Here is a 25,040-nt window from a genome sequence, read left to right as displayed (position 1 = left end):
AAAAACAGGAAGACGATCAGAATCGAGTCAAGGGGACCGCGAAAATGCTAAAGAGCGGTAAGAGACGGGAGAGGGGGCGGTCAAGATTCCGTGAAAAATCACCGCGTGTACCCTCATGAATTATTAAACCGTTTTCCTCGCCACCCGGCGGCGCGTAATCGCACAGAATAATTTCCCCCCTTTTCCGCGGCCGATAACCGGCAACTCGCGTGATACTTTATCTCGCAGCGGGTGGACGTGTTAAAGCGGAATTATAAATCGCGAAAAATGGCACGAAAATATTCACTTGGCGATTTATTGGACGGGGCACGCGCGAGTTACGCGCGATAACGCTTCGACACGCGTTCGCGTGACCGGCTCGGTATTTCGAAAATCTCGCGATCGTTTCGATTAAGCGGGAGAAACCTGTGGAGAAAAATCGGCGGCTGGGAGGGGGGAAAGGGATTCCAATGGAATGGCGCGCTGCACTCTTGGGAATAGCCGCCGCGAGGGAGTGCTGTGAGATTTCATGGATTCGAATTGGGCAAATTGGTTTGGGTTGGGGTTGTATCGTTTTTTGAAAATGCAAAGAGTCGAGCCGAATGTTGGGAGTTTTTAATTGGTTTTTGATGCTGTTGGAGGGGGGTTTAATCGTGATTGGTAATGTAGTTATGAGTTGGACGATTGTTGGTAGATAGGAAGTGGATTAAAAATTAGGATGGATATGTTGTCTGTACAAAATGAATTGTGGAGGATGCATTGAAAGTTTAGTATTTGTTTTTTCATGTTGTTGGGAATTTAATTATAACTGTAATATAAAGATTGGATGATCCCATCGTTACATTGATATGAAATGAGTTAAAAATTAGAATGAGTATATTGTCTGTAAAATGAGTTGTGGAGGTATGTTAAAAGTTTAATATTTGCAATTAGTAAAAAGTTGGATATGATGTAAATATGTATTTATATGTATAGAGAATATTTTACTTGAAATTAATATCTTGATTTTTAATATCATTATTATTATTTGCAGCGATAAATTTTTAGATGAATGATTTCAATATTTATAATTGTAATGTATTGTTTAATGCAGCTTGAAATTCTCTATAAATTTACTTCTATATATTTAAAAATTATTAGTTTGAAAGATAAAACACATGCAAAATGATATTCATTCCTCGTTATTTTAAATAATTTTTGATATAATAAGCAAGTTCAATTATAATGAAGTTGGATAATGTAGTTGGATAATATCAATATAAAGATAGGAAGTACTTTAAAATTCTTGTTGTTGAAACATTGAATTGATTAAGATGAATATACTCTGTATAATTTCTTGAAAACAAATTATGGAAATATAATCAATATTAGTATTTTAACTGAAATTTAGTATTTTAATTGATTCTTCATGCAATGAGATAGGTTAATTACAATTAATGGAATATTTGTTGAATATTTTGAAATATTTAGTATCATGTTTATACTGTGAAAGCATAAGGTAACCAATTACAATGATTAAGACTTCTCAATTAACATTTAATGTAGAGAGAGATTTTAATTAAAATTGTTAGTATATATAGATATTGAATGATTTGATTATTACATTGTTTTAAAATATTTGGTAATAAATCCGAATGAAGAATATAGAGGAGCTAAATATAATATACTTAAGAGGCATAATCAATGTTGAAGAGGAAGGCAATAAAATTAACAAAATTAATATTATTTTTAATTTTTAATGTAATGGTAAAATTCATATCATATGATTTCATTAAATATTTATACAATAAGTATATACAATAGATATTTAAAAGTATCTTGATGAATGGATTATTTATTAGGATTTTAAATAATATGAATATTTTAAATATTTTTTAAGATATTTTAAATTTATTTATATATTATTTTTAAAAAATCGTTTATTAAATAATCAGTAGTTAAAAATATCAAATAGTTATAAATATAAAATAAAATCTACTTTATGTTATATTATTTTCTTCCATTTATAATTCTAAATAAAACTTTTTCATTACAATTATTAAATTCATACGAATCAATTCCATTATCAATTCGTCAAGAATCGAAAATAGGAGAAAAACAAATCCTAACGAGGGACAATTATTCAACGCCTTTTCCTTACAGGTTAGATAGAAGTCGCTCGGTAAAGTCGCGAAAGTCGATTAGAATTTCAATAATATCTACGCATAAACGTGAAAACTTTAAGATTTCTTCCGCCCATTCGTCACATTCTCTTAGGAACTTAGATTCCATTCGGATAAAATGAGAGACGACGAGAAGCGGTCTGGTCTTGTTTGACCGAGGCACTCCGGTTCGTTCACCCTGTAAGTGACATTATCCGCTGTGTTACCGTAACGCTTCAGCTTTTATGTACTAATTATCGGCTTCTACGTTTTCTCGTAGTCGGAGGCATAAGTCGTTCGGCGGCATTCCAGACCGCGCTACTTCCGTGGGAACGGCTTTGTTCGTTAACTTCGACATTTTCCCGGGGACTGTAAGTCTTCGTTCGACGACGTGCGTTTCATATATGCCATTTCCTTGTTGTAATTCTATCTGTGACTGCTAGTCAAAGTTTTCGTTGGTCTAGCTATATCATAGTAAGTCGCTATATCATAGTGGTCTAGCTATGTCATTTATTCTAATTTCTATGCTAGGTTACGTAAATACAATGATTAATGTAAAATAAGTATATTGCCTATTGTATCATTCAGTCATATGTTAGATATAGATATTTATATTGAGCGAGCAATTTATATTTTGTTGTCTTACGATTTTTTTTATGAAAAATTATTTTTAGATAGGACAATTAACAATTCAGAATATATGGAACTTAAATTATTTACTTAATCTATCCTAGAGTTAATATTTGGAAAGATCTAATATAATTATTAAAAAAAGCCATGATTTGGCTAAAGTTTCCACAATTCTTTCATTTTCTTTCATTTTTTTAAATATCGTTTAAGTATCGTTTATCAATGGACATTCTAAATTTTTTACTTTCATTAGCATCTTGAGTACATTGAGGTTGAAAGAGATCGTCTTTCAAAGCATGGTTTATATCAGATATTTTTTTCTAACATAAAATGAATACAGACTTGTTACTTGTATTTATTTTTTGTTAAAACTTGTTTCTAAAAAACGATGATTAACTTCCAAGAGAAACTTCTGAGAGATGCAAGGCACTTTTTTTTAAATACCAATATTTTCTTGAACTTTTATCTAAATGTTATCATCTTAAAATATATAGATTGATCATTAAGATACGAATAATTTCAACTTTTTCTAAATCATGTTGTCCTTTTCATCTCTATTCTTTTATCCTTTCATCTCTATTCTTATTCTTATTCTTTAAATACCTTAAAAAAAAAAAAAATCCCGATGTTACATTCTCGTTAATTCTAATTGAAAACGATAGCAAATGTACGAACTAAAAGGAATCGCTTTAAGTAGTCGGAAATGTACCTCTTTAACTTGAATAAAATCAGTAGTAGAAACCTCTTGTACTCTAGGAAAGTCACTTGGCGCCACACGTCCTAACAATGGGCCTTGTCTGGTCCCCTTTCCAGGAAAAATGCACTCAAGACTTAATGGAAGAGAAGATCACGAACACTTCAATATAGAAAAACTGATCGGTGCAGAGAATAAAAGTAGAGAAGTGGAAAAGATATCATTTATCGAAGCTTATTTTTCAAATAAGCTTAATAATAAAAATTATTTATACGTCACATAGATAAATATTGAATCTGTGTCTTATAATATACAAAGAATTAGATATCGTCTTTAATTCTGTCTAACATTCTATTTTTTTAAAAATATCTATATTGAAATATTTTAAATTATGTAATATCTGGTAATATTGTGTAAGATGTTTATAATGATTCTAAAGAACAAAAGAAACGCAATTGTACAAAAATATCGATTAAGGTTTTATTAAGTTATAAATAATTTGCTTTACATGAAAAGATATAATATAAAAAATTGTTACATCATCTCAATACCTGCCTTGTTTCATTTAATCTAAAATCTTGCTTTTATATAATTAATATTTTTAATTAATATTGCTTATATATAATTAATATTAATAAATAAGCCATAATTATTATTAATAAATATATCTCAACCAATATTTTTATATTTATTTTATTATTTATTATTTATTTTTTATTTATATTTATATTATTTATTATTTATTTATTATTTATATTTATATTATTTATTATTTATTTATTATTTATTTATATTATTTTTATGTTTTTTATTTTGGTTTCTAGAATTGATTCTCCGTACGTATTTCAAATAAGTATGTTAACACGCTATATACATCCTTTTTTAATTTTCTAATTTATTTTTCTAACAAGGACAATAAAAATTAATTTTCCTTAAAGGAAAGAAGATAATGAAAAAAACTTGAGTTTCCATTAAGATATCTTAACAAAGAAAGATTATATATTCGTAGCATGAACTTTCTCACAATTAAATCAAAGTTTAATTTTAACTCTGACTTGAATTCTAAATTGCAAGACTGTAGATAGATAGACTATAATAGAAGTCGATAAAATATCTCAGAGAGCTGATAGAAAGGAGATAACAAGTAGAGAGACGAACATACAAGAGAGACAGGCAGAATGTGCAATAGATCGAGAAGGGGTTGATGCGGATCAGGGAAGGGGCAGAGAAGTTACGAGGCTGTTTACAAGCGGTTGTTAAACCGATCTAACTCATGGCCGGCCAATGCACTCGCTGTTGTCGCGAGGATGTATTACTCGATACAGCTTGTCTCAAAATTTGATTAATTCTTTTTTTTGTTTTTTTTTTTTTTGTTTTTTTACTACGATGATATCAATCAGGCAAGTATTCTTATTAATAAATTGCAATATTTATGCATATTATAAATTTATTTTTTTATTATTGCAATTTAAATAAAGATATTCATTATATTTTTAAATCTTGCTAGAATAATATAATTAAATTAAAAATTAAAAATTAAAAAAGATATTATAAATAATTCAAAACTAAAATAAAAATATATAATTCGATATTTGGTATTGTTATGGTATTAACAAATAATATTTGTTTATATTTATATTTCCTACAAAATTAAATTCCTTTTAAAAATTTTAAAAATCTAATAATATTTTACGTTTAAAAATGTTATATTTTACTTCTATATTTTTAAAAATATATATATAATCTTTTTTAAGAATGTAAAGTAATATAAAAGTAAAATATAATTAAACTTTTTCTTATCAGATATTCAAATCAAGAAATTTATTATAATATGGCATTACTATATTGATATTATATTATAATATTAATTGATATATTAACAATACTTAATAATAAATACATTAATATACAAATACTTCTTATAACCATTGTGAATATTGATACTCAAAAATCATCTTGACTCCAAAAAGACTTCATTCCAATTGTTTACACATTCCCATAAAAAATTCCCAAATTTTCAATTCATCAACTTCAAGAAACTACTATTTACAAACGAGTCATTGTTATACCATATATATTCGCAAGGAATATCGAAGTCCAAAGATTTACTCACAAGTCAGAACCAAGCACAAAGCAAATCCACCATCTTCGAATATTCCATGAGACTTCACGCTCCAACCTTTCTCCAATGCTCATGGAGAATCGCGAATTAATAATCGACAGTGAAACGTTAACGACAGACACGTGTCTACCATCGCTGTTTCAACCCTTTGAGCGGGGGAGGGGGAGGGGGAAAAGGCAGAGAGTGCCTAGACTTGCGAGGATCTACCGGTGACTTCGACACGGGAATTCCGCGCGAAGTATTTATTCATCAGGCTCTGGTACGCCTAACAGGCGAGACAGGAATTTCATAATGCCGATGTGACACGGTTCGTATCGATTGGTGAGGGCCGGTGCTCTCCCGGACTTCGTCGGCAAAAATGTTGCAGCGCCGTTGGGAAAGGATGTCAAAGAATGATGAGGTTGATAGGGTGAGAACGACGGGAATTTCTGACATGGCTGCTGGTTGTAGGCGAAGAGAGAGAGAGAGAGAGAGAGATGAAGGGACAGGGAATCGTGTTCTCCGCGTGTTGGATCTATTGGAATCGGTGTTTCTGGTTGAACCTATGAATCCTTGATGTCCTTGAGGACTTCTATTAGGACTTTAAATGTTGGTTTAAGATAAGTTTAAATTTCTGATAAGTAAATGATAAGAATTGTTATTGATATAATATATAATATAATATGTGTTATAATATATGATATTTTATATTTTTTGATAGGAAGATATAATACCGTCTGTGGCTTACATTTATCAAAGAGGCATTATGAAGTTTTGGAATAAAGATTAAATTATTTATTTTATCGATTAGGTCATTTATAGATAATGTTTTTATTTTTTAATGCAATTAATGTCATTTCTAAGTTATTTTATTTCTCTTTGTTAATTATGTTGTTAATCATAATTTAAATGTATGTATTATCATTGAATATTTGATATTCTACGAATCTTTGCTTGGAGAATTTTAAAGATTGAATGGTTTTGAATTTGTCAAACGAATATCGAGAGTTAGCAGTGTGTGTGCATAGATCTTTTGCAATTGTAGAATTGCATTTATTAATTTTTGATTGCATTTATTAATCTAAGCATCATGTATTTTTTTTTATAGTTTTTTTTGAATCTTCAAGCATTAAATTTTTCATTTTATAAATAATATTTTATAAATAATATTTTTATTTTTTAAAATGCAATTTAGGACTACATTTTAAATAATCATATTTTCGAGTCATTATTTATAATTAAGCATGTGCTATTATTCTATATTAATGAAATTAAGCAATCAATGTTAAGAATTTATTTTTAAATTGAATATAGTATAGTTCATATGAAATTACGAATTTTCAAAACAAATTATATTTATATATTTTTTTCTTTATCTATTTTCATTTATCTTTTTTCATTTAATAGTACATGAATGTTAACATATTCATGAATCATATTTGAAGAATTAATTCTAGAAGGCAAAATAAAGAGGTTACAATTAATGTTATATAATATTAATTAAGACTTATTTATTAAATTATAAGCAAAATAAGTTTCTGTTAAATAAAGTAAGATAAAATAAAGTAAGATAAAATAAGATCACTCTATCTTCGTTGTACTATATTTTCATTATTACTTTATCTTCATTTCATATAAATTTCAATTGCTTACCAATCTAATAAATAAAATAACATTTTTATATATCATTTTATATTTATTTTGATTTCTAGAATTAATCTTTCAAATCTTAAAAATGTATAAAAATCCATTTCGGCTACAATTCTTCACACGATATTTCTCAAACCAACCCTTTAAAATCGTATCAAAGTTCTTCATTTCCCCCAAAATGTTAGGCTCAAATCCTAACATCCCTTCCATATATCCTTCCCTTTTCTCCCTAATTTTCGTTTCACGACCACTATATTACTCAACCACCACTACCACTAACTCCCTTCCCCCACCCCTCCTCGATATTACGCCGTGAACGGTTCAGAGGCAATCGAGCGGATGTGTTCGCGCGCGCACGCGAGTTGTTGGAGCGTGAGTGAGCCACTTCGAGGAGAGGAACAGGTAAAAATAAAGGGGGTGGAAAACTGAGGAAAAAACATGGAACGGGGATGAATTCTGGCGAACAGGGCCAACGCAAGGGCCGCTCGGCCTCCTTTAATAATTCAAACGAACCGATTACACGTTCCCGGCGCAAAAGCGCGCGCGTGGACCTAGTTAGAGGAGGATTAGAGGAGGAGGGACGTGGAGCGTTCGGTTTTCAAGCCCAGCTCTGCGCCTTTAAGCCGCTTATATCTTCGCCTCTGATGCACATACACGTTCGCCTGCGCCTATACGTGATTATTTTTATATATGCGCAGGGTCACTTTGCATTACGTTGTGATTATGGAATTTGAAGATAATTAAAAGTTCCGTTTTAGGTAAATTTTCTTTGTGTTGTTAATGTTTATATATATACGTTGCAATATGTTATATTAACGTGAAGGTAAATTCTTCGGCCTTAAACGATATTCAATGATAATATTTATTGGTTTTGGCTAAATTTTATTAACTATTATTTTTATTAATTATTAATGATTAGTATTAATATACTACATATATATATAATTTGTGTTTCATCTTTGTTTTGATTACAACGTGTATCTTTTACGATATATACTCTATGTACACCGTTTTTTATCATATTTTTTATTTTTGATATTTTGCCAAATATCTAGAATTTTTTTAGAAATTATCTATGATGATTGACGATATATATATATGTATAAGTATTTTAAATAAAGTCTAGACATTCTCAATTTCGTTTCGTATCAGGATTCACATGGAAAGAATCATCTGACCATGGAAGTACAAAAAGTACAAGTAAAAAAATAATAAGATATTATAATATCTAAAATTATAATAATAATAATATATAAATCATTCATATGTATATATGAAATATATTAATAATTGATAAAATTTGTTTTTAAATTTCAGTCAGATCATTAAATTTTAATAAAAATACGAAATATATTGAAAATTATAATTGATCTTGATTTTTTAATCAAAAACAGTAATACGTCATAATTATAATTTACAATAATAGTAATTGTAATAATTTATTTAAAGATAAATAAATAATTAAAAGTCTTTTTAAACTTTTTTTCTTAATGTTTATATATTGTAATATATTAAAAAGTAATTAAAAAACATTTTGAAAATAATTAAAATATTTTTTTAAATAAATTATTTTTTTTTTAAATTTTATTGAAATATATATAGAAATATATATAGAAAAATACAATTTAAATTATTTTTAAAAAATTTGTTCAAAATTTAATTTAATTTTTTTTATGTATCTTTTAAATATACAAAATGTTCTACTGAAAAAATGATTCTTGATTTAAAAATAAATCGAAAATATAAAAATTGAATTTTACAAAATGAAATTTTTTAATAATATGAGATTTTATTTTTGAGAAACCGAATTTGAAAATTTGTATCTTGAGTCTCAATCTGATTGGATACTATTATCCAATGAATTTTCAAACTTTATTTTTTCGAATAGAAAATATGAAAAAAATTTATTCTATATATTCGATTTTTGAATCAAATTAGCTTTTATCTTTTAGAGATAATATATATGATACTAAAATTAAAATAATATGATAAATTTATAATAAAATATAAATATGTACAATACATATGTATAGTTTTTATACCTATATACTTTTCTATATTTTCTCTATATATCTGTTTTCTCTATACATCTGTTATAACATATAATTCTTTTTTTATTTATCTTTTATATATTATAAATATATATTTATCATAACGAAAAGTTATATATATTTTAAATATATAATAATAATTCTTTTAAAATAAATATTCAAATAAATATTCAATATGATTCTGTATATTATTGTATGTAATATTATTGATGATCTTGAAATTTCAAAAAAAAGAAAAAAAAATCTTGAAAAAAGTAATAAATTCAACGTAAATTAATAAATGAGTTCTTTTACAATTAATCAAAATTTATTAATTTACAATTAATCAAAATTAATCAAAATTATTTTACAATAATTAAATAATATACTAAATGCTTTCATCTTTCGTCAACAATTAAAAACAAAGAAATTTAAATACAAGAATTCATAATTTGTTTATAGAATGTCAGCTGCCCCTTGAACCGCCCGGTTCCACGTCAAAGATGGAGAGACATGGTTACACGAGAACTTTGTCCACGATATATTTGCGTAACGTTTCACGCCTCGACGAGTTTTCATTCCGTGGACGCGTGTGTATCGCGTAGCCGAAGTAAGTTCGGCCGGCCCTTGTACGATTTGCACGGATGAAACGGTCCTTGTGTCGGATAATCGAGGTTGGCTGGAACCGAGGTTGTCGCCGATCCATGACTCGATGCTTGTAATTAATTTCGGTCGTTGTTGCCGCGTGATTTAGTAGCCTCCGGTGGCCATGGATGGCTGATGGTAAAACTAATTGCAATTACTGTAATTACCATGCGTTGTTAACTGCGAACTGCGACAAGGTCTTTTCTTTTTATAGGTCTTTTTTATATCTCAGGGAATTCAAGAAAATTGATTTTGAGATGTATATATATATATTGAATTGAATTAATATGAGAGTGTTAATTTAATTATTGGGATTTTTATAGTGGTGGAAAATTTAATGGATTTATTGTCTTTTTTTTTTTTTTAAGATAATAAGATTGGTAAATTTATTAATATTAGAATTGTTACTTATGATTTTTAAGAGAATATTAAGGAACTTTAGGTAAAGGTAATTTAATGTAATTTAATTTAATCTCCAGTGATTTTCATTGTATATTTTGTTTAGGGAATTTAAGAAAATTGATCGTAAAAGATATTTAAATATTATTAAAGTTATATAAAAATTAGTTTGATTATTTGAAATTTTTATGCTAAAAAAATATTATGGAATATTTCTAGAAAATTTTGTTAATCTTCTTTTAGGAAATAGAATTGATTATATATTGCAATTGCAAAACCTAATTTAATTTAATCTCTAGTAATTTTTGTTATATAGTTTATTTAAGGAGTTTAAGAAAATTGAGAAATATTTAAGATTAAATTTATATAAAGATTAATTTAATTATTGCAATTTTTATGATTTGTTTTTGAAAAGATTTCAAAGATTTCTGTATATTATTTTTGATAAAAATTCCAGTATAGAATTAAATTAAATATTGCATTTATTATCATTATTGTGATAATTGAATCAAGTAATATAATTTATTAAGTAATATTATTTATTTTTAAATTAGAGATATATGTATATTTGCGATTAAACAAGTTTTGATTTTTTTTTTATCATTTGCTAAATTTAAATAATAAAACAATATAATAAATAAATGTAAAAAACAAAATACAAGTTTTAATTTTAAAGATAATTGTGATTAATATCTATTAAAAATTCATATAAATAGAAATAATTATTATTTGAAATAGCATCAAATAAAAATAATACATTTAATCCTATTCTCATTTTTTCAAACATATTCTTGTTTATTTTCTAAATGAATTATAAAATGATTTAATAAATATTACTTTTAATCTTTTATCATTCTTTATATAAAAATTTATTTCAAAATGAATATTTTGTACAATTATAAATTTATTAATATTTATTATAAGGGAAATGGGGAAAGGATTTTAAATATTAAAAATATTATAAGATGTAATAAATTATTTTTAATTTTTATATATATATATATATATATATCATGATTTGTACAAACAATTATTCCAATAAGAAAAATTTGAAATTCTCATAATAACCAAAGTAATTTTAAATTAATATTTGAAAAAAAAGAAAAATAGTTTAATTGAATTTAATTTATTAATTGAAAAATTTTTCAGCATTTTAAAAAATTAGAAAAAATTCCTTACTAAATCCATTTTTTCCAAATTTTTTTCTATTATTCACAAAAATAATTATAAGAATATAATTAAATTATATTCTACGAAAATCTTCATACGAAAATCATCTTTAAAAATTCAAAGAATGTAAATTTCCAGAATAATAAAAAACTTAAAATAAAATAATAAACTTCGTCTTCTATTAAACCCTCGTGAAAAATATTAAATTTCATACCAAACTTCGTCAAATACAATGTTCCCAAGTATCCACGAGCAGAAAAGGGTCTTCTTTATCAGTTCCCTTGATAAAGTCTCGAAACATAAAATTTCTGCCACTCTTATTAGCAAACTTCTCCAAAGTATGTTACCCTATAAACTTCAACGAAGAATTATCCCCCAGTTATATCTTATTCCTTAAAAATCGGTGAAACTTTATTCAAATTATCGAGGAGGACGAAAAGTTGAAGCGAGCCAATTTTTCAACCGGATATCCGTACAAACTCGTAATCATCACCTTATTCGGTATTACGGATGGACGATGGATTCTTTCAAGAGGAAATTTTCCACGGTTCGAAACGTTTGATTAAATTTTTTTTATTCGACGAGACGTTGCACGTCACACAGGTATTGCAAATTTCGATCACGTCAACTGTGCGATCCACCCCCATAAGATATTCAATTTCCAGCGATCGGATTTTCTCAGATGAACGTTGATCAAACTATTTCTGCGCCGGTCAATATCGCACACGATGGATTTTCCTATTTTCGTTTCACACTTTTGGGATATAATATTTTCTTGAGATATAAAAAAATATAATATCTCTTTTGTTTTATTTCTTTTATGGTTTATATTCGGATTTGAATGTTATTGATTTAAGATATATTGAAGATATATGTTTTATTCTGAATGAGATGAGTGAATTTATGCAACGTTATATCGATCAATTTTATCATAATTTTAATTTTAATAATATCATTTTAAAATTATTATATATATTTAAAAATGTATTTTATAAACTATAAATTTTTACAACTAGACTCAAATTCAACACACAAAAATACACAAGATATCTTTCTATTCTCAAAACAATAAAACGTTTATTTGCTTTTTCCTATTTTATTTTTCTTATTTTACGTGTTAACTTTGTAGATAAAAATAGTAACTACAGTTGATTTTTTTCTAGAGAAAATTTTATTAAGTATTTATGAAACATTTTTAAAAGATCAAGACGCCAAAACAAATATAAAAAGTGTATAAAAATTAGTTGAAACTTATTTAATAAGTTACTTAATAAGTTATTTAATAAGAAATTCATGTTCGCATTAGATGAAGCGAGACGGGAAGAAGTCTTATTTTATTTCGAATTTACTTTGTCTATTGCAAAGTTCAATTATTTATAATTTAATAAATAAACCATAATCGAATAAGAATCTTAATTTTATTTTTATTTGTTGAGACCAATTTTTGCTTTTATTTTTAGAAGCGAGTCGTTAAACATATCTTACAAATATTGTATATTATTAAAAAATATATTATTGTATATTATTAAAAAATGGAACAAATATTTTACATGAATATATATATACATATTACTGGCATTGATAGTGACACAATTCGAAAAATTTCAAATTTGCTTTTTAAATTAAATGCAAGGTCTACGTTATTTCTATTTTTACATAAATTTATCAATAATTAATTAATAATTATATAAATTTTAATAAATTTTTCTCTAAAATTTTGAGCTGTTCCGCCATTAATATAACTATATGTAAAATTTGAATACACTAGTCTCGAAAAACATTGAAATTATCTATAATATATATTGAAACTGTAGAATACGCTATCGTTTCGTACAAGACTGTACGTCAGAACTAGATTCTTCGTCGTAGCCGCTTAAATACGGAACCCCTTTTCCTAAATGGCCGTGCATAACAGCGTCCCGCGGGTAGAATGCATCCATCCAACCCCGGAAACCGTCCACTCCGCGGCCCGCGAGACATAATACCGTTTGATGACATCATTAAGCCGGGGCCGGGCTTATTGTTTCTCATAAAATCGTACGTGCAAACGCGCATCCTCTCTCCACCGTCTTGTCCGTACTGTTTGGACGACGATGACGTCGCTGGCCGAGGCGAAGGACATAGGCGTCGTTGTCTCCATTTTCCACGACGGGACAATAAACCGGGTATAAAGTTATAATTAAATGGCTGTAATGGCGCGTGTTTGCCACACGTGACGCGACACGGATTATTATTGCTAGAAGAGGGAAATAAATCTTCAAGCGTCTGGGACATGCGTATAGGCACGTTGATCTTTTTTGGAGTTGTTTTTGTGGATTCTTGGGTATTTCAGTCTGAACTTATGTTTTTCTTAATTTTTAATAGAAACGAATTAAATTTGGATTTGTGAATATCTTATAAATTAAATTGTGTTATAAATATTGTATTTTAAGAATTGTTATAGCGGATTTTTAGATGCTTGAGATATTTTTTTTAATGGGAATAAATAATTTTTGAAAGAAATGAGTTAAATTTGGATTTGTATAATTTATTAATTGCGTAATTATTAAATAGTGATGCTATGTTGATTTTTTAAGGGATATTTTTGCTGATTTTTAGCGTTTGAGTTGGAATTCATTATTAATTTTTAATTTTTAATGAAAATAAACAATTTTTAACGAAAAGAAATTAAATTTCAATTTGTATTTTCTTTTCTTTTTGATTTTAAAAAATTTTTTTGAATAAACATATAAATTCTATCAAAATACAAATCTTACAAAAGTTATTATTCCATATTTTTTTAAATATTCACTAATTTAAATTTTATTTAATTAATTTAAAATTTTATTCGCCGAATTAAAATATAATTTCAAATTCATTCCATTTAAAAAAAAAAACGTTACAATGAAATCATCAATCCTGATTATTTATAAAAATTCTACAATTACGATTATTATGTTTTAAATTATTATATTATTTTGAAATTTTAGAATTAGTGACTTGTAGTAATTAATAGATTAGATTAAGATAGATAATTTATCTTAATATTTATTTTATATAATATGCAATTATTTCTTTCAATAAAATATTTTATTAAGCACTTTTATTACACTATTTTCAGTAGTCATAAAATAATATGTGAAATCATTTTGATGAATAGTTCTAATATTAAACAAAAATTATATAAATTCCACTACTTTTCAAAAATCATCATCATCTCACAATTTTTCTACTGATTTCAAATCCTTTCTATTAAAATAAAACTCAAAAATCTTCAAACATCAAAAAAAAAAAAAAACTAATCTAAAACAAACAACGAAATTTCTAGCTTCTACTATTTATTCCACGACCATAATATTTTAAAATATTGTACTTCAAAATCTTGAACAAAAATTTTATAAATTCTATCAGATTATCTTTAAGAAATTACTATATCGTTTCCATTGATCTCAACTCTTTTCAAAATAAAACTCAAGAATCTTTGAACTATATCCAAAAAAAAAAAAAAAAACAATCCTGAATCATTTACAAATATTCCACAATCATGACTATATTTCGAAATATTATATTATTTAAAAATGATAAAATGATAAATAAAAAATACAATAAAAACACAATTTCAAGAATTATCATCTTACACATCTTACATTAAAATAAATATCGTACTACTTCAAAATCTTAAATAAAAATATTCTATCACTTTCAGAAATCACTATCTCGCACCCTTTCCATCGAAATAAAATTCAAAGATTTTCAAACTAACCACATCCTCCCTCCCAAAAAAAAAAAAAAAACAAAGAAAAAAGATCAACCCAACCTTACCGATAGCGAAATCACCAGCACCGACCATCCTCTCTGACCCAAACTAAATCTCTCTAACCGTCGAAAAAGGAAGCGACCCCGACTCGCCGCGCGACACTCCCCCACCCAATAAAAATAATCGCCGTTGGGATTCCCCGCTTTGGTATTCCGGTTGTATGTTTATCGCGCGATTCGTTCAACTAATGGGCCGTGATCGCCGCGATAATCGGGATCTTATCGCTTTCTTCCGGACACTTTCGCGGCGGCCAACTCTGGCGTGTAGACTCTCCATGCGACCCGTGGTGTAAGCAGCCGATGGGGATAACCCCGTTCAATTTCGCCGTCTGTTTGCCGGTTGGATTCCGCTCCATTCGTTGGTGGCCGTATACGTGACGCGAAAAACGAATGCCGCTCGCGTGGTTTCCTTCTGGCCTGGTGGGTAATTCGAAAACCTTTCCGGAGAAGACGAATCGGGTCCGCGTGAAATTGGCCACCATTGGTCGGAATGGTGATATAAGTGTGAGTGGGTAAAATGGGTGTGCACGTTGGTTTTGGATAGTTTTAATAGTTCTGTGGGTATTTATAGTCGTAGAATCTTTTTATTGAAAAATTTATTTATTTATTTATTTTAAAAACGAAGTAACGATTCTAATTTGCTTCCAATATTTTAAAAATTGTTTTTCAATAATTTTTGTTTTTTTTTTGCAAAAAATAAATAAGTAAATAAATAATAAAGATAAACGAAGTTAAAACAGAGGATTTTGAAGTAAGAAGTTAAGAACAATTTTTAAAATATTATTATAGTAATGTGAAAAAAAGAAAAAATTGAAAATATATATTTTTTTTTTTTCAATTAGAAAATAATCTTCTAATTTATTATTTAAAAAGAATTATAATTATATAATTGCATGTTTTTGTATGCTAAAAATATTGTGAGATAAATAGTAAAATGAAATTTGTGAATATTAATTTTGCTATAGATGATAACAACATGAATAATTTGAATAATTTGAAAATAAAAATTCTGTGATATTCTTGGATCTATGATTTTTTTTGATAAAATAATTATGATATTTTTTTTATTTAAAAAATTTTTATTGTGTTGTATTGTTATTATAATATATAAATTGAAAAAAATAATAAAATTTTTTTATTTTTGTGTATATAAATTCTTAATTTATTTTTTAATTATTTATATAGTTATATAATAATAAAAAATGTACATACTTATGTACATACTTATGTTTAACATAATAAAAATTTTGAAGATGAATTTATTATAATAAGTAGTTACCAAGAGTAGATATTAAGATTTATAGTTAAGATTATGATTTAACTATAAAATGTATTATACTTTAAGATTATGATATGCAGATTATATGTTAAAATTTAATTAAAATTATATTTTGTATTATTATGTTAAAACTTTTAAAAAAATGAAATATATTATAATAANTATATATATATAATAATATTATATATAATATTAATTATAATATTAATTTTATTTTTCTAAATTTATATTTATGTTAAACAATTCTAATATTCTTAAACATCATGTATATATAAGAGATGAAGAAAATTAAATTTTTTAAATTTTTAAGAGAGGAAATTAAAAATTCTTATAATTAATATTTAAAAATTAAAGAAAAAAATGTACATTATTTATGTATTAAATGTTTGATGCATTTTTTATTACAGGAGAGCTCACCTCAGAAATTGCCTTGAAAAGTTGAAGGTGTTGGTTCCGTTAGGTCCGGAAACCTCGAGACATACCACGTTGGGCCTCTTGACTAAGGCCAAGCGTTTTATCAAGGTAAGATTACAAATTTCAATACACCAAGTTATTAAAAAACACATTTTATACTTTTACCATCAATTAAATTGTTCATAAATCACAAAATTTAAAAAATCCCAAAAGATAATGATCTTTTGTAGCATAGAAATTAATTTGACCAGTTTTTTATAACAATCTTTTTTTTTAACATTTACAACAACAAACATTTTTCTTTTTATGTAATATAAAAAAATACAAAAAATTACAAAAAAATATGATCTCTATTCCGTGCACTTATAATGGATTATGCACTTTACACACCGAGCTTAAATTATTTCCTTTTCCGTTTTTAATGGATTATATACTTAAAATTTGAACAATATATAGCTGACTGAGCACAAAATTATGTGTTACTAAGTATATTGCGGAAAAGTATAACGAGACGAATTGTATATATAAACAAAATAGCAACAAATTTTATGTACAAAAGACAAAAAGAAAAAAATGAAAAGAAACAAAATGCTGGAAATAATAATAAAAATTTAGATCCTTCAAAATTTGTGTGCAAATATATAAAATCTAAATAATAAAAGCTAGATCAGAATCTCAATAATTGAAATGCCTTATAAATAATGATATAAATATATATATCATTATACGTGACTACAAAATCTCTTGAAATCGTACATAATCTTAAAAGATATCAAATTTTGCATTTATTTGAATTTATTGAAATATTTATCGATGATTATATAAGATTAAAATAATAATGATCATTAAAATATTTATGTGAAAAAAAAAAATAAAAGAAAACTACTTAAAATTCATTAGTTTCTATTTAAAACTACCGACGAAAATTAAATTACAATCGAAATTAGTATTTAATATTTTCGTTATTGATCGAATAGATTTAAAAAAAACACTTGATACATATGAACTATAATAGTGTTCGGTTAATTTTCTTTTCGTTTAATTATTTAAAGTTATCTCCATCAATTTCTGGAATTGAATTTTCAGTTTTTGAAACATGTATATATCTTTAAAAACTTTATTATATCTTAGAAATATATCTTAGAAATATATGTATCGTTAAACAAAATGCCAACCTTTTTTTTTTTCAGAACACATTTTCAATTCTGCGATAATTAATGGAGCACTACTACATATTGAAATAAAATAGAACGACGAAGTAGAATGCATTGGCATAATTATAATACTTAAATAGAACAGAGATTCTATAACCATAATTTCGAATGCCGCAGATACAATGACCTTATTTCTATGCAATATGATCGCCAAGAGTCAGAAGGTGGGAGAGAATTAGGTGGTTTCTCCTCTTACCCCTATGCTGAAAAGTTTGTTCGAGGTTAGACAACTTCTCATCTCTGCATAGTATAGATGACAGCTTGTGAACATCGTGTATTGTTAATGATGGTTCAGAAACCACATTAAACCGCAACAATCTATGCTGATTAAATCACACTGACTGAATCTTAACCTATATAAAACATCTTTTATCTTTCCATCAAACATTTTATAAATCCATTTAGATCATTATTAATTGATCTATTTTTTATTGATTTGAACTCTAGTATTACAATTGACAGTAAAAAATTATTGAAATGAAAACTTGAATGATATTAAAAAAAATTTTTAATTTATTATTAAAAAATATCATCATCTTCATATTAGTATATATAATCACATACCATTTCATTATGAAATCCCATCCAATGAAACGTATTATTCCTCCTTCACCTAATCTCCGCGAGGCAAGTTCGAGCAAACAGATACACCAAAATTGCCCATAAAACTGCACAGTGAGGGGAACATGGGCGGTTTGAATATTTCATAGGGTGTTCCACGAACTCGCGGCTCGCGAGAATCAACGAGCAAGAAGCACTTACGGAAAGCATCAAGCCTCTCTTCTATATCTATGCATCTTCGCTTACAGTAAAGAAAAAGAGAAAGAAAAAAAGAGAAAGGAAGAAAAGACAGGAAAATGGGGATGAAAGGTGGAAAGGGACGAGAAGAGATTTCTGGGTGGAAAACGGGTCGGGTAATTAGCAAGAAAGATGGCGGAAAAGATGGCCGAGTGTGAAAAGAATCGTGACCGAGCTCGGTCGATAAAGAAGAGAGATGGGAGAAAAAGAAGTCCAGGGGCGGACAAATAAAGTATTACACGAACCGTCTCTCGACGAAATACGAACGAGACGCGTTCTTTTTCTCTATCATTAGATGGTCAGGCCTTTTTCATCGTTCAGGCCTGTTCGATCCCCCGGCTTTAATTTTTCCTTCTCTTCGTCCTGTACCCTCGACACGCTTCATTTCCTCTTACACATTTTCTATCTTTTTTTTAAGCTCTTTTTCTTTCTTTTATGATTTTTTTCTTGTCGTTATTTCTTTGGCATCTTAGAATTCTCGAATTTTCCTTTTATTTAATTTTTTTTTTTATTTTTTTTTTAATTACGAGCCAATGTAATGTTTATTTTGCAACTATTTTTCTTATTTTCTTTTTTTTTATGAATTGTTTTATTTAGTTTTATTATTTAAATTTTTTATTTTGTATACAAAATTGTATTTTTGAAAATTATTTTATAAAAACTTTCCTAACAATTCTTTTTTTAGATTATAAATATTTTTTATATTTCTAATGTATGTAATATTCTCAATCATTTTTTTCCTGCTTATTACACATATGTGATTAAGTTATATACATGTTGTAAATAATATTATTATATACTTATTACATTAAAATATTTTTGAATAATAGATAGATATATGCTATAACAAACAAATATAATAAATAGATTCTAAAACAAATTAGTTTATATATTATCCTACATAATTTTAAAATTTAATATAAAATTAATTTGGTTTAACTCGCATACTAACTAGAAATATTTTTCCAATATATTATATTTTTTATTTGAAAAAACATTACATAAATTTTTTATTTAAATTTGTTAATAACATAACATTTAAATACATAGGTTTTATACATAATTTTATTGTTTAGTTCTTAATAATATAATATTGTTTATATTGTTTTTTTTTCGATCTTTTTTCGATTATTAAATAGTCATAAGTTGCATTATATTAATTAGTAGATAGTAGATAGATACATAGACTTCTTGCTTCTTTCCATAGGTTAGATTTTAATGTTTTCGTGATACAAGTTATCGTGATATGTCAGGTTGTTCTAAGAAAAGTTTTTTTTAGTTGGTGAACGTGACTGCAGGTGTGTCATGAGACGTAATCGATGGGAAGCTATCAGCGCTGACTTGGTATAGAATAGACCTATCATCCAATGTATTTTTGTATCATAGCTGAGTGCTATATGACCCTCCGGTACCATTCTCGTGTCACATGCGACATTATCGATTTAAAATGGCATGAGACAACAGCAAGATTGGCAAAAAGAATTGTAATTAACTATCGAAATGATTATTTCTTTTTGATAATCTTGAATTTTAAAATTGTAATCGATCTAGAGAATATTCGAAACTTTGAAGAAAATAGAAAAGATGATTATAAAAGAATAAGATAAAAGATAATATAAGAGAATAAACAAGTATGAATGAAACTTGCTATGGAAAAATAAATATTGAAGAAATTTATTAATTATAAATAATTTGATTGTATATTGGATGGAATTAGCCGAAGATAAAATCATTTCACTAAAGATGAAGTATTTTTATTATATTTTTTCCTAAATCTATTATCGTAAATATTCCATAGCAAACTATTAAAAAGATCGTACAGATCATTTTCTCTGTCTGATATTCAAGTATTTGTGAATCGACATAAACATAGATAAATAAGAAAATTCTAATTCTTAAAAATTAATTTATTTTTATTTTTCTAATTTATTTCCAATAATTCACAAGAAAAGATTAAATAATTTCTATTTTCTATAAATAAAAATATATAAAACATAAAAAAATTCTAAATATTCTTATGTACTTATTTCTTTGGTATTCAAATATCAAATTTAGGATCATTGTGGATTAACATAAATAAAAGTCAATAGAAATGAAAAATATTAATATTTTTTCAACCTAACTTATTAATCTATTCCAAAATTTCTATGTATCATATTAAAATCTTTCTAATAAATATTAGATTTACGTTAATAGAAATTAATGAAAGTTCTAAGTTTATATTTCTTTAAGCTTAGCTTAGCTCTTCTTTAATCTATTTCCAAAATTTCACAGAAATTAAAATTCAAAAAATTTTCGCAAATTAATTTCGTAAAAAACCTTAACATATAATTAGTCTCTAAATTTCCCTAATTCAAGTCAGATATTTACATTAGCAAAAATCAATAGATCAATAGAAACGAATAATTCTATTATCTAATTTTTAATATTAGCATTTTTTCTTTCTCTTTGTTTCCAAAAAACGTTAAACTATCAAGAAATCTCTATGTACTAACCTAGGTCATTCATCAGTACCCAACTGTTCCGCACAAATCGAAATATACAGAATGCGCAGTGGAAATGGAGGACAGAGGTGAAATCTTGGCGTGGGTATCTAATGCACAGTCGCGTAATGTACAGGTACCTGCAGCGGCTCGAATTGATGTATACCGAGAAATCTCCCACGCGGACTCTATATGCATGGACGAACGGTGGATACGCGCCGGTGCACGCCGTTCTCTGTGTAAACCATAGCCTGGCAGAGGAGCGACAGCTAGGCGAGTTGGATGGGAGAGGGTACATAGACAAACACGCGTGCATAGTCATAGACCGTGCACGCACGCACGCCACGATGCATGGCATTGTGCCGGCCAGCTTGTAATTTACTAACTACGCATCCATTGTCCGTCGCCACTCTATCTCACCGTTCTCGTCGCAACACCTTATTCTGACCCGATAAAGTGAATTTGTCTGAGTTTCTCATCATTACAAATTTTTCGGCTAAATTTCATTTTAGAGATTTGACAAAATTTTCGATCTATTTTTGTATCTTTTGATTATTGATGTGTCATTTGAAGAGTAGGAAAGATATCGAAAATTTGGTATATCGAGAAATTATTGTATCATAAAAGTGTATATATATTATGATTTAATGATTTTGATATGATTTTGGTATGATTATGATTTTTTGACATCATATGTAATTACGTATCTATTGAGGCGAATCAGTTTCACAGATGAAGTAAGGTATTTACGTCATTCATAGTGATGACTACACACAGATATCCTTTATTGAAATTCATTGGATCTGTAGATAATGCAGTTTTCTAATTTCTCTAAGTGTATTTCAAGTAAGGTATATTAATTGATAATTGAATTTTTATTTGTTAAAATTAAGTTTTATTTATATTGACTTTAGAATACTTAAGAATTCTTTATTTTTATTAAGTTTGAAAATAGCAAAACATATATAGTATATATATACATATATATATACATAATATATATTAACATTAGATTATCTTTAAATATTTATAATTTTTAATATAATAATTTTTTTATATTAAAATTTATATTTTTGGATTTTATTCATCGAATAATATTAAAATTATGCACAAAAATTGATCAAAAATTTTGTTTTTTGAAACGAAATTTAATTCTTATTTGAAAAGGATAATAAAAAAAAAAAATACTTGTTAAATAAAAAAAAAAACCTATTAAACTTTCTAAATAAAAGAAAAATCTTGATAAATTTACCAAATAAAAAAAATCTTAATAAATATGGATTGAAAAATTAATATTTTTAAACTTCTAAAGACATAAATAATTTTTTCTTTGGATTAAAATGAGTGGCTCGTTCACTTCAGAAGTTATCGTGCTACATATGAAAAGTATATATGAAAATGAAAAAATATATAAATGTAAAAAAATTTTCTGTATTTTCTACGAGGAAAAAGGAAGTAGATAGTATATTAATTCTCAAAATAAATAAATAAATCATTTTTTTTAAACGAACAAAAAATTGTTTATAATTTTGAAAATATTAATTTTTTAATTTATTTATAATTATTTAAAACATTATTTATAAAATGTATATTTGCACTATTTTTTAATTATTTTTAAGTATTTTTGAAAGTTATTTTTAAAAGTTTATGAGTTTTTTTATCATACGATATTGATGTTTCATGCTTTTCTTTTTAGAATTCAGATTCTTTTGATGAATTTTTGTTCATTAGTTGTAATTTGTATTTATGAGTTGCACTCTTTTGAAAAGAATTTATATTATTCCACTTTATAGAGATATTTTTATATGATATATTGAATGTCCCACATAATCGTTTACAAGTTATTTATTCAAAATTATCTTTTTTTTTCTAATTATTCATTGTGACGAATTTACTATTTATTTAAATTTAATAGAAATTTGAAAGATTTGTCTTATATATAAATTTTATAAATTTTAATTTTAATTATAATTTCAAAATAGAAATGAATATTTGATAAAATTTAAAATATAGTTAAGCAAATGTTGACTCTTGTAAAATCCAAAATTTTGAAGAGTACTATGTAATTCTTGTTAAAACGAATATAAATATACATAAGAATATTATAAAATGTATGAAAAAATCTAAATATAATATCTTTTTTTTTAAATATTTTAAGTATAAATAAATTTTTACTTTGTTTAAAAATTTTGAATAAAAGTTAGAGTTTTTGAGGCAAAGAAGAGAGGATACAACTTGTTTCTATTCCATCCTTTCTTCACGAATATTTTTCCCTTCCATCTCCCCCTCCCTCTGCCTTTAACCGACACTCTCACCCTCTTCTTGTTCTTCTTTATTATTTTCCTCGTGAGGAAAGATTAAACCTCACCCTATCGCTTCCACCGTATCCTCACCTTTCACCCTCTTTCATCTTACACTATTTATCTTTCTCCTCTTATCTTCTTTCCCGTGTCACTTCCGTTACCTTTTATTTAGGACAATATTCCATCGCGAAAAAAGATTCTCTCCATTCTCGCTTCTCGATTTGATGCTTTCATTTTTATCTCCCTCTTCGCTATCTCTACTTTCCATTTGTTTTTTCACTTTTTAAAATTTCTCTCTTTCTTTTTTTTTTTATTTTTTTATTTTTCTCTCTCTTATTTTCCTAGCGTTGTCGTTCGAATTATAATATTAAATGCATTTAAATAAAACGATAAGCATTCATATTATTCTTCTAATTGTCACGTTATAATAGCATCGGGCATGATAACAACGGTGCAATGCACCGTAGCTCGCGGAAGAAGGAAAGTGGGACTGCGATTGCGTTAAAGAACACGACAATAGCTGGCTTCCGTTTTAGAAACGATGTCGCGGTTCTCCGTAATCGAGGTGACAACGATTCAACCGTTGAAACAGTGCTTATACTCTAGGAATGATAATAAAGCACGTCATTTAGAATTGAGGAATAATTCAAGGAAAAATATAAACTGTTCCTTTAAATTAATTTTTCCATTATTTAGTACGTTATGATAATTGGATTATTTTTATTTTGTATACAATTGAATTAATGTTTAATAAAAGTACACAAAATTTACATTACATATCACTTTGCATAATACAAGTTTTGTTGTATAATTATATATAATTTATAAAAATCTTACTATGAATTAATATCATTATTTTGTTAATAAAAAATATTTTTGCATTTCTTAAAATACCTACAATGAATACATTTAAGTAGATTTATCATTTATTCTATAATTTAGAAATAACAATTGCTAAAGATGTTTATAAAGAGTATAAAATAATTTGATGATTTTTTTATATTTACTAGAAGAATTCATATGATATAATTTTCATAAGTACTCGTCTAATTATCTTTTCATATAAATATATCGTTTAATCTAATGCTTATTATTTTTGCATTTAAGCAAAAACTTTTTAAATGATGTTACTCATGAATCTTCTGAAAGATGTAATGAAAAAGATGGAAACTAATTTGGATTATTAATTATTTATAGGCTTTTACCTTTAAACTAAATTAATTACAAGCCTTATTATTAGTAAACTATTTTGTGAAATCAAATTTCTTTAGCCAAATATACGATGCCTAAAATAAATCTTTTTTAAATTAAATTA

At 26.4% G+C, this 25,040-nt stretch overlaps 1 protein-coding gene across 9 annotated transcripts in view; it reads left to right on the top strand.

Annotated features, from left to right (window-relative positions):
* The window catches only part of LOC122713983 (max dimerization protein 1-like), a 408,946-nt gene that overhangs the window by 215,566 nt on the left and 168,340 nt on the right, over positions 1–25,040 (top strand). For all 9 annotated transcript variants that reach the window (XM_043934889.1, XM_043934891.1, XM_043934895.1 and 6 more), the window contains one exon: positions 16,921–17,035. In XM_043934889.1, coding sequence (XP_043790824.1) covers positions 16,921–17,035 — 115 coding nt within the window. The remainder of the gene's footprint in view (positions 1–16,920; positions 17,036–25,040) is intronic.

This window comes from Apis laboriosa, unplaced genomic scaffold (genome assembly GCF_014066325.1).
Source record: "Apis laboriosa isolate Shangri-la unplaced genomic scaffold, ASM1406632v1 scaffold26_cov146, whole genome shotgun sequence".
Taxonomy (NCBI): domain Eukaryota; kingdom Metazoa; phylum Arthropoda; class Insecta; order Hymenoptera; family Apidae; genus Apis; species Apis laboriosa.
The sequence above is the reverse complement of the archived record's forward strand: the minus strand, read 5'-3'. Positions and strand labels throughout refer to the sequence as shown.